Below are 14,861 nucleotides of genomic sequence, written 5' to 3' on the forward strand. Positions count from 1 at the left end.
ACATTCCTCTGCTTTGCCACATGTTCCTTCATGATTATTTTGAAAAGTATATTATAGTCAAGAAATTCTTATTCTAATGCATAATGCATGAACCTGTCATTTTTACATTAAGTATAGTTTTCACTTGATCTTAGCCAAAAGTCCAAGAAGCAATATTATAAAGTATAGTTTTCATATCTGCTTCCTAAAGAAAGCTGGTGTCCATGTTTTGCTTTGAAGCTGATGAGATGATGGGAAAAATACCTATGCATTGCATACCAACCAAAAGATGTTAGAATGCCAACTTCTCTAAGATCTCAGTATGGCTGGTTTGTTAGTACTTTTAACTGCTTTACAATTTTCTTTGGTTTTCCAGAAAACTGCATCATTACCATCTACCCTTAAGTATTCTGGTATTTGTTTCATGATACCCAGTAAATTGGTTAATCAAATCCTTGTTCCAGTTGTTTTTAGGAAACATTACCTTTTTAACCAAAGTGATGCTTTTAAATTATTCTCTTAAACACAGTAACATCTTAATAGAGTTATAGTACCCAGTTTTACTCTAAGAGAAAAGCAAGGTGAGTAAGGAAGGCACAGGGGCGTTGGGTGGAGACACAGAGAACAAAGCGTGCCCACGGACTAGCCAACAGAAAGCATCCTGGCAATTTAATGAAGAATAAACCGTGACTGTAGTTTATCCAGCAGTAGATATGTTGTGGAGAATTACTCAATCTGTACTCAGCTTCCTGCTGGGTTAAATGTGAGCTAAATTATTATTTTGCTTACATTTACACCCTTGTAGGTTGTGAAAGCAGAGCTTTCTTTTTAAAAAATCTGTTTTCTGCATTATAGCAAAGTTTCCAGTTCCACACACCGGATTTAACACAAAGTCATTCTTACACTATTTTCAAAAAGTATAGTCACAGAATTTTAAACTATTATAAATATAGACCAATTTAAAAAGATAATTTCATCAGAAACTTTAAAACTTCCTTATTGTAAATATTTCCCATTTTACCACCTATACTATCTAAATATAATATCATACATGGTATATACACTGCAGTAAATAACCTTAGTGAATACCAAATGTGGAAGCAGTGAGTCCATAACGCAAGCAACTACCACAGAGGTGGGCAATAACCATTAATTCAATGACTAAATAAACCTACCATCATTTGAAATAAAGACTATACTCCTGTCAGAAAAGCTCTCTCAAACAGAGAAGTCTCTCTATAACACAACCTCGTATGGCTCAATCCACTCTTCTGTTAGAACACACCTGATGGATATGACAAGTAACAATAATGGTGCCTCACTACAGCAGTAACTGGAGGTTTGCAGAGAAGGCAGGGTGTAGTGCTTGCATATCAGGAGGTGGCCTGTGCCATCTGAAAAAACTTTCAGGTGGTTCAACCCACCCATCCCACTCCTATACTAACATCAATGCTCTACAGAATAAAAACTAATAGGATTTTATCTTAGACTCTTGCCAATGAGTTTTTCCTCTACTAAAAGTCTAGTAGTATGGACCCTAAAATGACATTGCATCAAACCGAGAGCTTCACTATTCTGAGGATGAATCCATGCCCTTCAAAACTCCTCTCTTCCCTCCTTTGTTTTCCTTAGACAATGTACTGACTGAGACTTTTGCCACAGCATGTTAAGTGGTGAAAGGAAGAAGTGGTAAGAACAAGGAAGAAAAGGAAATGAACGTCCTCAGTCAGGCACTGTGTTCAGGCTTCACTTACAGAGCCCTCTTCACAGCAACACTGAGAGACTGGTGCTGCAGTATTCTCACTTTTCACAGTTAGCCGTGCTGAGGCTCTGAGACACTGGCACAAGCTAGTAAAGGACAGAGTTAAGATTCCAACAGTGGATGGGAGTGCACACTCTCAAGCCAGACTGCCTAGGTTCAAATGCCAGTTCTGTCACTCACTAGTTGTGTGAGTGAGAGACAGTGAATGCCGTTTAACCTCTCTGGGTCTCAGCTTCCTCTTCTGGAAAATGGGGACAATAATAATGGAGAAATAAAGTTTGTAAAGCATGTAGAACAACATCTGGCTCACAGCAAGCATTATGTAAGCATTTAACTGAATAAAACATCTCAGAGTGAGGCTAAGGAAACCAATCAAAGAAGAAAGGAGATTTAGTGAGTACGTAATATGCACAATATGTAAGACTACACAAAAGTAACTAGAGTGTTTAAAATAAAATGGAATTTATTTAATTTGTCTAGACTATCACTATTGCACATTAGCTGAGCAAAGGAGGTATTGATTTTTTGTGTATAAAATTTATATTTTTGCTATTCACTTTGCTTATGTCCTGTCCTCATCCCTCATTATTACTAAGAATAATGAACTGAGTGTCACTTATGTTTAACTAATTGAAATATCTAGTGAAAAACTGACAATACAACTGTCACAGAAATCATCTTTCTTAATTCAATAACAAGTAACCATAGGGCAAACAAATCAAAAGCCTTCTACTGAATTTACTACTGAACGTTTCAATGTTTCTTTCAAATTATAAGAAAGTTACTCCATACAGAAAGAAAAAAGGACACACCTCATTACTCCGTTTTTTTTTTTTAAATTTTAGATTCAGAAGGTCCATGTGCAGGTCTGTTACATGGATATACAGCACGATGCTGAACACCTCATTATTTTGACATCAGGCCTTCCCCACTCTTCCTTTCTTATTACAAAAATTAATCATCATTTAATCCCCAATACTCTGAATTCAAAGAAGTGTCAAGCCACACATCAATATTAGGCCTTTACCTCTATTTTAAAAACGTATGCTTTTATAAGTGCACAGGAATAACAGTATATTTCAACTTCTAGTATATTTATATATAGCCATTGCATATACAGCAAAGTAAATTACTCTTGATTCATATTATATTTGAAAGATGTGATTATGCTTAAGTTTTTAAAACTGAAGAAATCTATGCTTCCATTTTAATGAATACTGCTCTATATTCAAAAGTGTGGTTTCAAATAATTTTGAATACTAGAATACCTGCTATCAAAGACAGAAAAAGTAAAACACACTCGCCAAGTAAAATCATCTTAACTTTTCTAGGTAATTTTCTTATACTCTCTTTGAACCCACCTAATTGGACAATTTGTGGCCAGTCATGTTAACATTTTCTTAGAATAGAACTGAATGTGTTTAAATGATATCGTCGAATTGAAGGGCATGGATATATCTAACATTTTAAAAGTACAGAACAAATCAAAGAAATGCAACCACAAATCAAACACTATTCAATTACTCAAATAAATAATTTTGAGCACTCCCCAAAGAAAGCTTATAGATAATATCAATAGAAAAGCTGCTCCTCAATGTTAAAAATGAATTTACTTACCTTGGCCCTCTGAGGGCAGTATTACCTAACACATAGACAGAAATTTCAGAAAACAATCTTTACCTATCATTCTAATAAAAACAAAATTTTTAAAATGAAATGGGCATATTTGCTCATTATACATACATATTTCTTTCCTCATCATTATCTGTACCTCAATAAGCATAATAATGCTGTTTTCAAATGTTCCCAGTGACTCTGAAAGGAAAGATTTTCTTAAAACCAAGGCATCAGGAAGGAAAATGCATGGAAGCATCAGTATCATTGAAGTCATCCAAATTACAATAAAATTAAAAAGTATGTAAGAATTTTACATTGCATAAATATTCTAAGTTCCTATTTTGCTCTCTGTAGAATAGTTTGTTTTTAAAAACTGCAGGACATCAAAATATAAAATCTTTCAGTAATGACAAAGCAATTTGAGGAGAATAACAATTTAGTTCCAAAGTGTCTTATTAAAAGCAGTTAATACCAATACACTCGTTTGTTACAAATCACTCATTTATTAACGAAATATAATGCAAATGACAAATTGTGGAGTTGAAGCACCCACTGAGTTTTCATAACTGATTCTTACACTAAGAATCTTTATGTAGCATAAGAATTATCCATTCTAGAATCTAAATCAATCAGCGTACACTGGGTGTTTTATTCCTTTTGTTATTTCACAGAAAGGAAAAGTTTTCTAGCATTCACTTATCAAAGTTTTTTTCTGATATACAAAACACTGAGTAACTAACCCTATATAATCCAGTGGCATGATAGACCTTCAGTTTAAGAATATAGAAAGTGCTAATTTTCATGTCTGAGTTTTACATATAAGTTAATTAGTAAGTATCCAACTTTCCAGGTTCCACCACTTCTCCCACATAGAAAAAGAAAAAAACAAAACCTAGCATTAAAAGAAAAAAAAAGAGCCTCTATTGAAGGAAGACAGAAATTATTACAAGCAGGTGAACAGCAAATTTACTTTCAAACAGCAAGATCTCACATGGATGACACTGATTGCCATTTAGTAAAAATGTTTTTTTTTAGGTTTTGTATTTACTTTTTCAAAAAAGTCCTTGCTTCTATAATTTAAAGTATAGTTCTCCACTCAGGAACTATGCCATTATCTAGCAAAACTTTGAGTAAATTAGATTTTTAAAATTTGAACTACTAGAATTAAACAGTTTTATTCTTTTTAAAGTATATATTATGGATATTTTAAGATCAAAACAATCTAAATTAAATTTCATATCCTTTTTTACTAAAACAAAAGGCAAAAGGAACTAGCTTAACAGTTGAAAATACTACAAATTCAGGGAAGGGAAAGAAGGTCATTTGATAAAATTCTTTTCTATAATAAATATATATACTTACGTTTAAATATCTCTTCAAAAAGATGCCAGGAAACAACAGCTGCTGTTCTATGCATTCTTGCTTAAAAGTATAAAATTACGAACTTTGATGTGTTCCAGTCTCAAGCAAATAAATAAATTGCTTGGCAAAAAAAACAGACAAATTTCACAATTTATGCTTTTCCTGCCTTTGTATCTTAATCATCTTCTGTTCTAAAAAGCGCTATCATGTTTACTCACATCTTTAATCAGACTTTTTTGAACTAACACACATTAAAAAATTTAAGCCAAAACATTTAGCAAGATGCCTCAAAGAATATGTCAGACAGTGAAATACTCTGTTTTCAACACACTGGCCAATATTTTTAAAAATTACTATTCATGCAGTATTTTGACGAGCCACAATTCAAATATACATTAAAGCTAGAAGTTTCTGAAGTTTTCTGAATTATCCTTAAGACATACCAAGTACGGTTCACTTATTTGTGAAAATGTCCTCACAGTTTCATCCTCATTTATGATACATTTCATAGGCTACGGATATTTCCACTTCTTTGCTACTGTAAGTTTTTTTTTTTAATAAAAAACAACAAAAATTATTTGTTTATAAATTTAGACTGTAACACTTAACTATCTGTCTAGAAATACTGGCATCCATCACCATGTGCCATTAAACATTAAAATATCCTTATATGAAGCTACTAGCACTCCATTCAAAAGTGAGGGTTATTTTTCTAGTATAATCAATTTATTCTTTTAAATCAAAATAGAAGTTCTTAGTCACTATACCCAGTCCTATGAATGACTCTTAAATACTAAATTAGGTAGCTCTCCCAGGTACAACATCCCTTGACTCATCATCCAGAATTATTAAGTAATATTTGCTAGCGTGAATGCCAGATGAAAACAACAGTTCGAAAAGAAAAATGTGAAGAACCACCACCTACATCTGTATGGGAATTAATCATACTCGAGTTTACTGACTTCCTCATGTCGACCAAAGCCATATCCTCTTTACTTCTCTAAGAAAACACTTTTGCTTATCTCAGCACTTTCATCCCTATGTGAGCTTGATTAGTTTCTTCATCTGCAAAATAAAGAGTTGTGACAATCAAATAATGCTTTAAACCTCCATGAAGAGAAGAAATGTTATTTTTAGCTATGTGTTCCAAAGTCTCGTTTTAAAGATAATAACCCAAATACAGCTTAAGCATTGTCCATAGCAGAGAAAAATTCAGCTCCAAAATAAGTTGAGGTTACTTTTTTAAGTAGAAAAATAATTTTGTAGATTTAAAATGTGAAATCAGCTGGCCAGGCACAGTGGCTCACGCCTGTAATCCCAGCACTTTGGGAGGCCAAGGCGGGTAGATCACAAAGTCAGGAGTTACAGACAAGCCTGGCCAACAAAGCGAAACCTTGTCTCTACCAAAAATACAAAAATTAGCCAGGTGTGGTGGCACGTGCCTATAGTCCCAGCTACTCGGGAGGCTGAGGCAGGAGAATCGCTTGAACCCCTTGAACCCAGCAGGTGGAGGTTGCAGTGAGCTGAGACCATGCCATAGCACTCCAGCCTGGGTGACAGAGTGAGACTCCGTCTCAAAAACAAACAAACAAAAGAACAAAATATGAAATCATCATCACTAAGTAACCACTAATACCATACATCCAAAATACTTTTATCCAACTGTTTTTTTTTCTTTAATTTCCCTACATATTTATAAAACAATCATAAATCCCTAAATAAACATAAGGTTCCAAGAAACAACCTTCTATCTGTGACCATTCTCTCAAACAGCTCTACAGCTTGGTATTCTTATTGTATAACAGTCAAAGCATTACGTAAATTCTCCAATTGTAATAGCTACAGAGCTCCAGACTTGCACATAACACCTAATAAAAATACTAACAGCTACTACTGAATTCATTCAAGACATTCTAAATATATTATCTCATTCTGTCTTCACAAGATCCTTGAATAGCACTTATTGTTTCCTTCTTTCAAAAGATGAAGAAATTCACATTTAAAGAGTTTAAGTGACTATGAGTAAATTCACTCATCTAAGTTAAGTGATATTTAAATCTGGTCTTTGTAACTTCAAAGACATTCTGCCTTTAACATTTCAATCACCTTAACATGTATACTTTCCTGTACTACTAAGATTTGGCAAATGGCTCTGAAAGAATTAGAAGTAACATATGATTAATAAAGCAGAGACCTGCAAGTTTGCTTGTGTATAGAAGTTGGTATAAGCTTGCTTTTCCCAGTCACTCATTAATATCCTGACCACTGGCAAACCATACTCTCTCACTTTAATAACAAACACCTTCTACTTAAAAACTGGCATACTACTTGCCTCCAAACTTAGTAGGGATATTAGGATTGACTATGAAACTATAAATACATGGACATAATCCTACACACAAATATGGATATATTCATGGCCACCTATATAAAAGAAATAAATACATGAGACAAAGGAGAGGTCAGGGTGGCTGATGATTTTCTATGCCTTTTCAGCAAACACGGATTAGTCACTTGAGTAAAACTGACGGTGAGAGAGAAAGTTTTTCTAGATAGACCTGACCTCTATTTCTTTATGAAAAGTAGAAAATAACAGATAACCTTCCTTTAATCCCTTCAGAGAGACATTACTCTGGACACAAAGCTCCGTCAGTACATTGGCCTTTCAACCACGCTTTAGGCAATTTCTGCTTGATGATTATGCAACAGAACCTTAAATGTTTTAAGAAGGCATGAGTTCCAAAAGTCAAAATAAGCACTTTTTAATTCTCCACACACATTTTTTTTGAAATATAAGTCCACATTGGGCAGAAAAAAGAAAAAAGGAGAAAAGTCAAGAGTTTCTCTTTTTTGTTTTCTAGTTATTCTATTCATATTGATTGGTTTTGAAATGTTACAAAAATTTTTGTGTTCTAGAAAATAAGTAATGTGGAAGTTTTACCTAAGGTTACTGTTTCTTCTCAATTATTTAAAGTGAAAGTAATAAACCAGACATTTAAGTAAACATACTCACTTCCATCTAAATATAAATGTTATCATAGCATTTGAAAACATTCCAGATATATCAAATCTCTAACACCTAATGACAAGAATGTATCAGAAGGAAATATACAACCAACTCATTAATGCTTGATAAAAATGCACGCTTGCCATTTATAGAATCCATGACAACCATGAGAAAGGTATGTACTGATCAAAAAGGCCAGGTTACTATATAACTTTGTTTCACAACTAAGGACATTTAAGTTCAAAGTATTATGGAATTACTTACAAAATAAACTGGGTACTCTCTACCTCACCCCTAGTGGTAGGCTATAAAACAAATCGATTCACTTTAAAATAGTTTATGTGCTGACTAGTGTTAAAACGTTCATGTATGCATTAAGATCATACCAAATCACCTGACTGATTTCTTAATCAAAAGCTCCTCTTGTCAGTTAGCAGTTCACACCTAACATTAGCCAAATAGGTTATCTACCATCAACACGGAGAAATAAGAAAGTTTGTATTGCCATTTAAAGAAGTTGCTTTCTAAAACTAGACATGAATAAGGGAGAGAAGAGGAAGTATTAAACCCCTAAACTAATTAACAAAATAAGGGAGGGGGGATGCAGGAAAACAATGATAATTAGTATGTACCCCTGGTTAACCAAATCCACACATACATTCATTCTGTATATGCACAAACATCAGCAGCATCATAAACCGTCTCAAGTTCTAGCCATTATTCAGTTCGACATCTGCACATGTTTATGCGTCTCTCCAAACAACCTCTTGAACACCCTGCTGGAGCTGTCATTTTTTTCTTCTCCCTATCTGGCAGATGGCAAGTCAACAATCGGCATCAACAGCAGCCGAATATCTCCCCCTCCATCCTACCCCCCTAAACAGACACAATAATAACTTCTTTGTGCTTCCCCACAATGCAGCTGCTTAAACCATTTCGCTACAAGGCTGCTTTGCCTTAATAAAAAAAAAAAAAAAAATCCCTTCTGTCAAGTCTAAAAAGCAGCATAATGTTAAGCAAGCTAAAGCCACAGCACAGCTGCAAACGGGCAGACACATTGACAGCTCCTCCCTTAACAAAGCCCTGTGAATTGAAGGGGGTTCATCTGAGGCTCACACAGTAATTAGTATAAAAAAGTCCGACAGCCTCTATTATGCTAAGGGAAAAAAAAAACTGGACAGAACTGGGCTGCTGTTTTGCGTCAAGAGTTCTGCTGCAGAGTAGATAAATCATGTTGGGTTTTTTCCTCTCTTTTTAAAGACAGTAATAAGGAGGATGAGAGAAGCTAATTTGAAAACTTGGACACAGTAATTGTACCATATGGTGAGCATTTATCCTTTCTGAAATGCACGCTAACAGTCACTTACATGCACACTGCTTTGTTTTACAGTTGTTATTCTCTCTACCATATTCATAAAATGGATTTGAATATGTGATACTCAAGAGAAGTTGTGTGTAATTAGCAACAGAACTGCCTAGGTTTAATTTATTGGCCTTACACTGCAATCTAGTAAAATGCAAAACAAAATTAAACAATGTGTCCACTTTGTAAAAATATTTTTTCTTTAACTCAACAAAAAACTAATGAACACAGGTTCACTGGAGTGTTTCTAAGTTAAGGTACAGTATATTTTGAAAATTCCAACAGAATAAACTATAGCTGTTGATAAGATTTCTACTGGCCAATTTCAAAGATTATGCCACCATAAGAATAATTTTTCAGAAAGATCACCTGGTTTAATTTCGTATTTCACTGAAGCAGATGTAACTCTTCCTTATATATATCAGTAAACCTAGATGCAACAGAATTTCCTTGCATGTGTCCTAAAAATTTGAGGACAAGAAATTCTGTCATTTATTAAATAATTATTAAGTACTATGTGCCAAGCACCTATATGGCACAGGGAGGAGAATATAGAACAGTTTTCATCTTTTTTAAAATCTAAACATAAATTGACTGATTTTGTCTACTTCAAAATTCTATAAAAATCTGTCTACTATTTGAAGAAAGACTTTAATAACACTAGTAGTATGCTGGTCATCATGACACAATATATATCAAAATGACATTTTGCTGAGAGAAAAGTCATATAGGGAACAAGATTAGTTTAATTAGAAGTAAATTCACTGTAATGACATCTGTGTGCCCCTTTTAGGTAAAATATTCTGTTTCCTCAATATAAACTATGTTCTAAAACTGACATACTCAACTAGAACTCATATGAACCCTTAAATTTCAAGTGGAGTAAAATCACTGGTCTGAATTTCTACAGCTTCCATGTGACCACAAGTATCCTTCTGATCAATATTTTGGGGACATGAAAAAGCAAAATATTTTAAGGTATTATTAGTTCAAGACAGAACTAAGCGTCCCTACTAAAGCTTGAAGTAATCTGTCTTTAGAAGAAAGACTGTGACTCCACTCAGGAAATTGGGCATAATTACATTAAGAAGGAATGGTTTCATCCAAAAAGTACCAGTAATAATTTTCTATAATAAATCTCCATTTTGGCTTAACGGAAATAAACTTTGTCACCCACTACTAGTATAGTGGCTTCCCTCTATGCTACTGGTATTGGGCCATATGACCAATTTACACCTTGGATAAAAATATTCACTTTTGTATATAGATTTACAGTTTACTAAATATTTTTAAATACTAACATGGGTCTTAAAAGTTCATTATACTGGGTTGACTTTGGTTTTGACATAGACAGATGTTTTGATTAAGAAATATGTGACCAACGACACAAGTCTGATTCTGCATACTTTGAATCCTACTGTATTAACAACGTCATGATACTATCTGGTGTTAAACAAAAAATGGGATCATTCATTCTCTACAAAGTAGGGGGAGATCATTCTTTTTCTAAAAATTTTCAGAAAAACATTACATAATAACTCTTCTTGTTAAATGAGGGAAAGAAAAAAGTATTTTTAGAAGAGAAAAATTTCATTATTTTGAAAACAGGTTCAAAGGTGTTACCAAATGACTTATCTTTTTATCACATATGAATAAAAAGTCATTCTTTGGCCTTTTGGCTAAGATCAAGTGTAAAAAGTCATTCTTAGTGGAGAAAAAAAATTGTTTCCATTTAGGAAAATCAAGTTGAGGATATGTCTGTAAGCTGAATTTATCCATTTAGTTATAATACTTAGGGTAAATGGGATGTGAATATAAGATCTGAAAATTTAACAGAATAATGATGGCTTTGACTTCAGGAAAGGTATTGTTACAGCATTTGATCAAAAGTTTTTCTTAGTTAAATCTGTCAACAAATTCTGAACTACCTGAAACCATTTTGATTATATCAATGACAACACTGCAGAAAAATCTGTCTATAAGGAAAAAATTAAGACTTTTAAAAGCTTCTAATAAGGAATATTTGCCAAGAATACATGATTTTTAAGAAGAATCCTTCTTCATATAATCACAATTCTGATATCCTTTACCTAAGGGAGAATGGGGATAATTAAATTAGAACAAAGCTGTAAGAAAATGTTGATAGATAAGAATTACAGAACCAAATGATCCTGGTGGGTCCGGTAAACAGATTTTAATTAACCTACGTTGCATCTTTTAAGAGCTCATATGTGCCGCAAAAGTAACAAGTTGCTGTTTTCTTATTAAATGTGAATAGTTCCTCATAAGGTCTAGCAGGTACCAAATACAATTTAATTTATAATGCATGGGGTACTATTAAATACTGGCAAATATTAAGTCAAAGACTGACATACCACTAAGAAAATAATGCAGTGGTCTATTGATACACTAACAATGATGGCAAAACCTAATCCAAGACTTTGAGACGCAAAAAACCTAACATATGGATATGGACTTCCTCAGCAGAAATTCAAGTAATGCATAGTTTAAAAGAAACTCTTCATGTCTATAATAAACACAAGTCAAGCAATGAGAATACCTAATATAGAATTTCAAATTCAGAAAGACAAGAAATTAAAAATGAATGATTACTTCATATTTTATAACGATGATGTGGAAAAAAGAATGAAAAGAGGAGAGGTTATGTCTAGAATAGCATTCAGAAGTAGGCCTCAGCCAAATATTTACCCCTGATTCTTGTCTTTAACCCTAGTGCTCTATTAGAGCTCTTTCAGTTACCAGGAACAAAGATCCACTGAAGCTAATACAAGAAAAAAATGGGTCATTCTAATAATGCTAACATTTCATCCAAAGAATATAGAGTAGCCCTTTTGCAAGTTAGATCTGGAAGGTGATTAAATCATTTTCTTTTATCTTGTTCAGGGATTGTGTCAAGTCTGGTTTCTGTCTCTGGTCTCTTTCCCATTCGCCTCCCAGGCCTGGATGGATCTCAGTCTGTCTGCTCCATCTTCCACACTCTACCCACCAGCTCCTTAGCTTACTCAGAAGTTTTGTTCCTTCATAAACTCAGCTTGCTGCTACCTCTTACAGGCAATGCTACCCATGACACATAATACATTAAAGAATGTGGTTTAGTGTTACTTTAGAAATGTTTAAGTAACTTCCATATAATTTCGATTTGTATTAAAGTCTTTTAGTTACTATTATTGTATACTAGGTAATAGAAATGTCTTCCCAAGAAGAGTCATGCCCAGTGGCTTTTAAATTGTGGGTCATGATTTTTAATTTTCAAGGACTAGGTAGTATCAAAAATACTGGAAGCACTGGCAGACTTCACCTAATAAATAGGCTGGGTTCCAATGGTCATTACTTTGTCAGAGATTTAAAATTCAGTTTATCATTTTAAAAAATTATAATACAAATGGTAACTAGTTCCTACATGTCATTAGTTGAAAAAGCACTGTATATCTAAATACTACTTGATACTTTAATAATTTGCTTTCATTCTCCTTACTTCGTATGAGTGAGATAAGTCAGACAGTAACATTACATCAGTATTCTATGCTCAAGAGTTTCAAAGCTATAAGCACCTGATTAAAGAATGAGACATTGAGCATCCTATCATTGGATGGCCACATATGAAAGATGTTATCAAAGAAATTTGAGTTTTGAGTTAAAGGTGTTATCAAATTGTCCCATAGGTTACTTTTGATACCAGGATTCTAGTATACTGGAGATTTTACAGATTAGGAAACCAAGATTTCAAGTTAAGAGATATGTTATGGAACCAGTTCTTTTGACTTCAAGTACAGCTAATTCCGATCATAAAACATACGTTCTACATTATACTTGTAAGAAATCCTGGAATCTAAAATCCCTTTTAATAGTACTTTTATTTTTAAAATAAATTATAAGTTAGAATCCAGTTATGCTGAATATGCAACATTTCTATGATTACACCTATTAAAGTATGGGAATAAGAGTAAGGTCAAAGAGAGCTACATTCATTTTACATTGGATGCTATGCATAAGAAAACAGAGGACCTTTCCTCTTCAGTTAGAGGTAGCAATTGCTTCTAAAACACCACCCAAGGCTTAGTTGAGATGGTCTCTTACCACTTGTTTAGAATGGAATCTGATCTTTAGCTGAAGCGATTATGAACAGGAGGTAAGAAAATCCCCATGTCTTATAACCATTTCCAACATATACACAACTGGGGACATGGGTGTCCATAAGTCAATGATTGTATGTATTCTCTGTATTGTTGTTTACATAGGAGATGAAAATTGGAAACATCAAGTGAGACATGTAGTGTATTTTTAATTTATAATTATTAAATCTTCACTTTAAAGCATTAAAATAAAAAAAAAGCTATCTAAAGCCACAAACATTTTACCTATCTACTGCTTTGTTGTTTTTTTCAGACAGAGTCTCGCTCTGTCGCCCAGGCTGGAGTGCAGTGGCATGATCTTGGCTCACTGCGATCTCTGCCTCCTGGATTAAAGTGATTCTCCTGCCTCAGCCTCCCAAGTAGCTGGGATTACAGGCACCTGCCACCACACCTGACTAATTTTTTTTTTTTTTTTTTGTTTTTTTTTTTTAGTAGAGACAGGGTTTCACCATGTTAGCCAGGATAGTCTCGATCTCCTGACCTCGTGATCTGCCTGCCTCAGCCTCCCAAAGTGCTGGGATTACAGGCATGAGCCACTGTGCCCAGCCTCAGCTTCAATTATGAAGAGTAAATGCTAGCAAAATGAATTGATGAAGTTTTTTCTTTTAAAATATTCTATCTAATATTTTGCATGTCCAAAACACTAGGTAAGTTCCACCTATATTTAGGTGTTGTGGAAGTCCAACAAACTGGATTTCATATACGCACAAAACAAGTCATAATCCAATTATTTTCATGGGATAAGTCATTCCCTAAGAGAATGACTCATTAGGGAAATTATTCAAGTAATGAATCTAACTACCAGCAAAGAAGATATATAGGTATGCAGTTGTATTCATTTAAACATTCCACCTTTTTCTGAGTATCACGTATGCCAAGACAGTCACTGCAAAAACATTTGCAAGCTGCATGTGGAATGTGGCAAAATTCCTTTTCAAAAAAACCAACAGTGTTTAAATCCTATCCAACTCTCAGAGACTTTTCTTATTTCATAATGCTCCCTACTCCAACTCCCCAAGATTACTCTAATTTATTCATGCTATAACTCTGCTAACTTTGTTTTTTTGTATCAATTCCCTAATAAAACATTCCAAATTGTTCTCATTATTTTTTATTCATCTCATCAAGTTCCACACCGAGTCTTCCACCAATTGGAGTCACACCCCAACTTCTCACTCCTCAGCTCAACTTTAGTTTTCTTGACTACCAATTCCAATTCCTAAGAAATGAGAAGTACATTTTGAGTAAATTAAATTACGTACTCAAATCACTGTTGAGTGTATCAGTGAAGGTAATGCTGGCTGCTGAGAGAGGTAAATCATGACAACCTAGTGCTTTACTACAATCAAAGTTTGTTTCTGGCACACGTAAGGTCAAAACAAATGTTTCCTTTCAATGGTAGTGGTTGAAGGACCTAGACTCCTCCCTTTTAGAGGCTCTTCCATCTCCTTGGTTTCATGACTGCCATCAGAAGGGAAAGGAGAAAGAACACTGAACACAGATGTTTATGACCCAAGCCTAGAGGAGGCATGCATTAATTCTGCTCACATATGAGTGGTCAGAACTCAGTCTTATGGCCACATCTAACTTCAAGACAGCTGCGAAAAACAGTCTAGA

At 34.0% G+C, this 14,861-nt stretch overlaps 1 protein-coding gene across 7 annotated transcripts in view; it reads right to left on the minus strand.

Annotated features, from left to right (window-relative positions):
* The window catches only part of AKT3 (AKT serine/threonine kinase 3), a 362,334-nt gene that overhangs the window by 215,260 nt on the left and 132,213 nt on the right, over nt 1–14,861 (minus strand). For 2 of the 7 annotated variants that reach the window (XM_050771467.1, XM_050771506.1), the window contains exon 1: nt 4,721–5,785. The exons of 4 other annotated variants lie outside the window; for them this stretch is intronic. In XM_050771467.1, the coding sequence (XP_050627424.1) occupies nt 4,721–4,775 (55 nt within the window). In that variant the 5' untranslated portion in view covers nt 4,776–5,785. Of the gene's footprint in view, nt 1–4,720; nt 5,786–14,861 lie in introns of those variants that run through there. One more of the 7 variants, XM_050771478.1, reaches the window with a different exon arrangement.

Source organism: Macaca thibetana, chromosome 1 (genome assembly GCF_024542745.1).
Source record: "Macaca thibetana thibetana isolate TM-01 chromosome 1, ASM2454274v1, whole genome shotgun sequence".
Classification (NCBI taxonomy): domain Eukaryota; kingdom Metazoa; phylum Chordata; class Mammalia; order Primates; family Cercopithecidae; genus Macaca; species Macaca thibetana.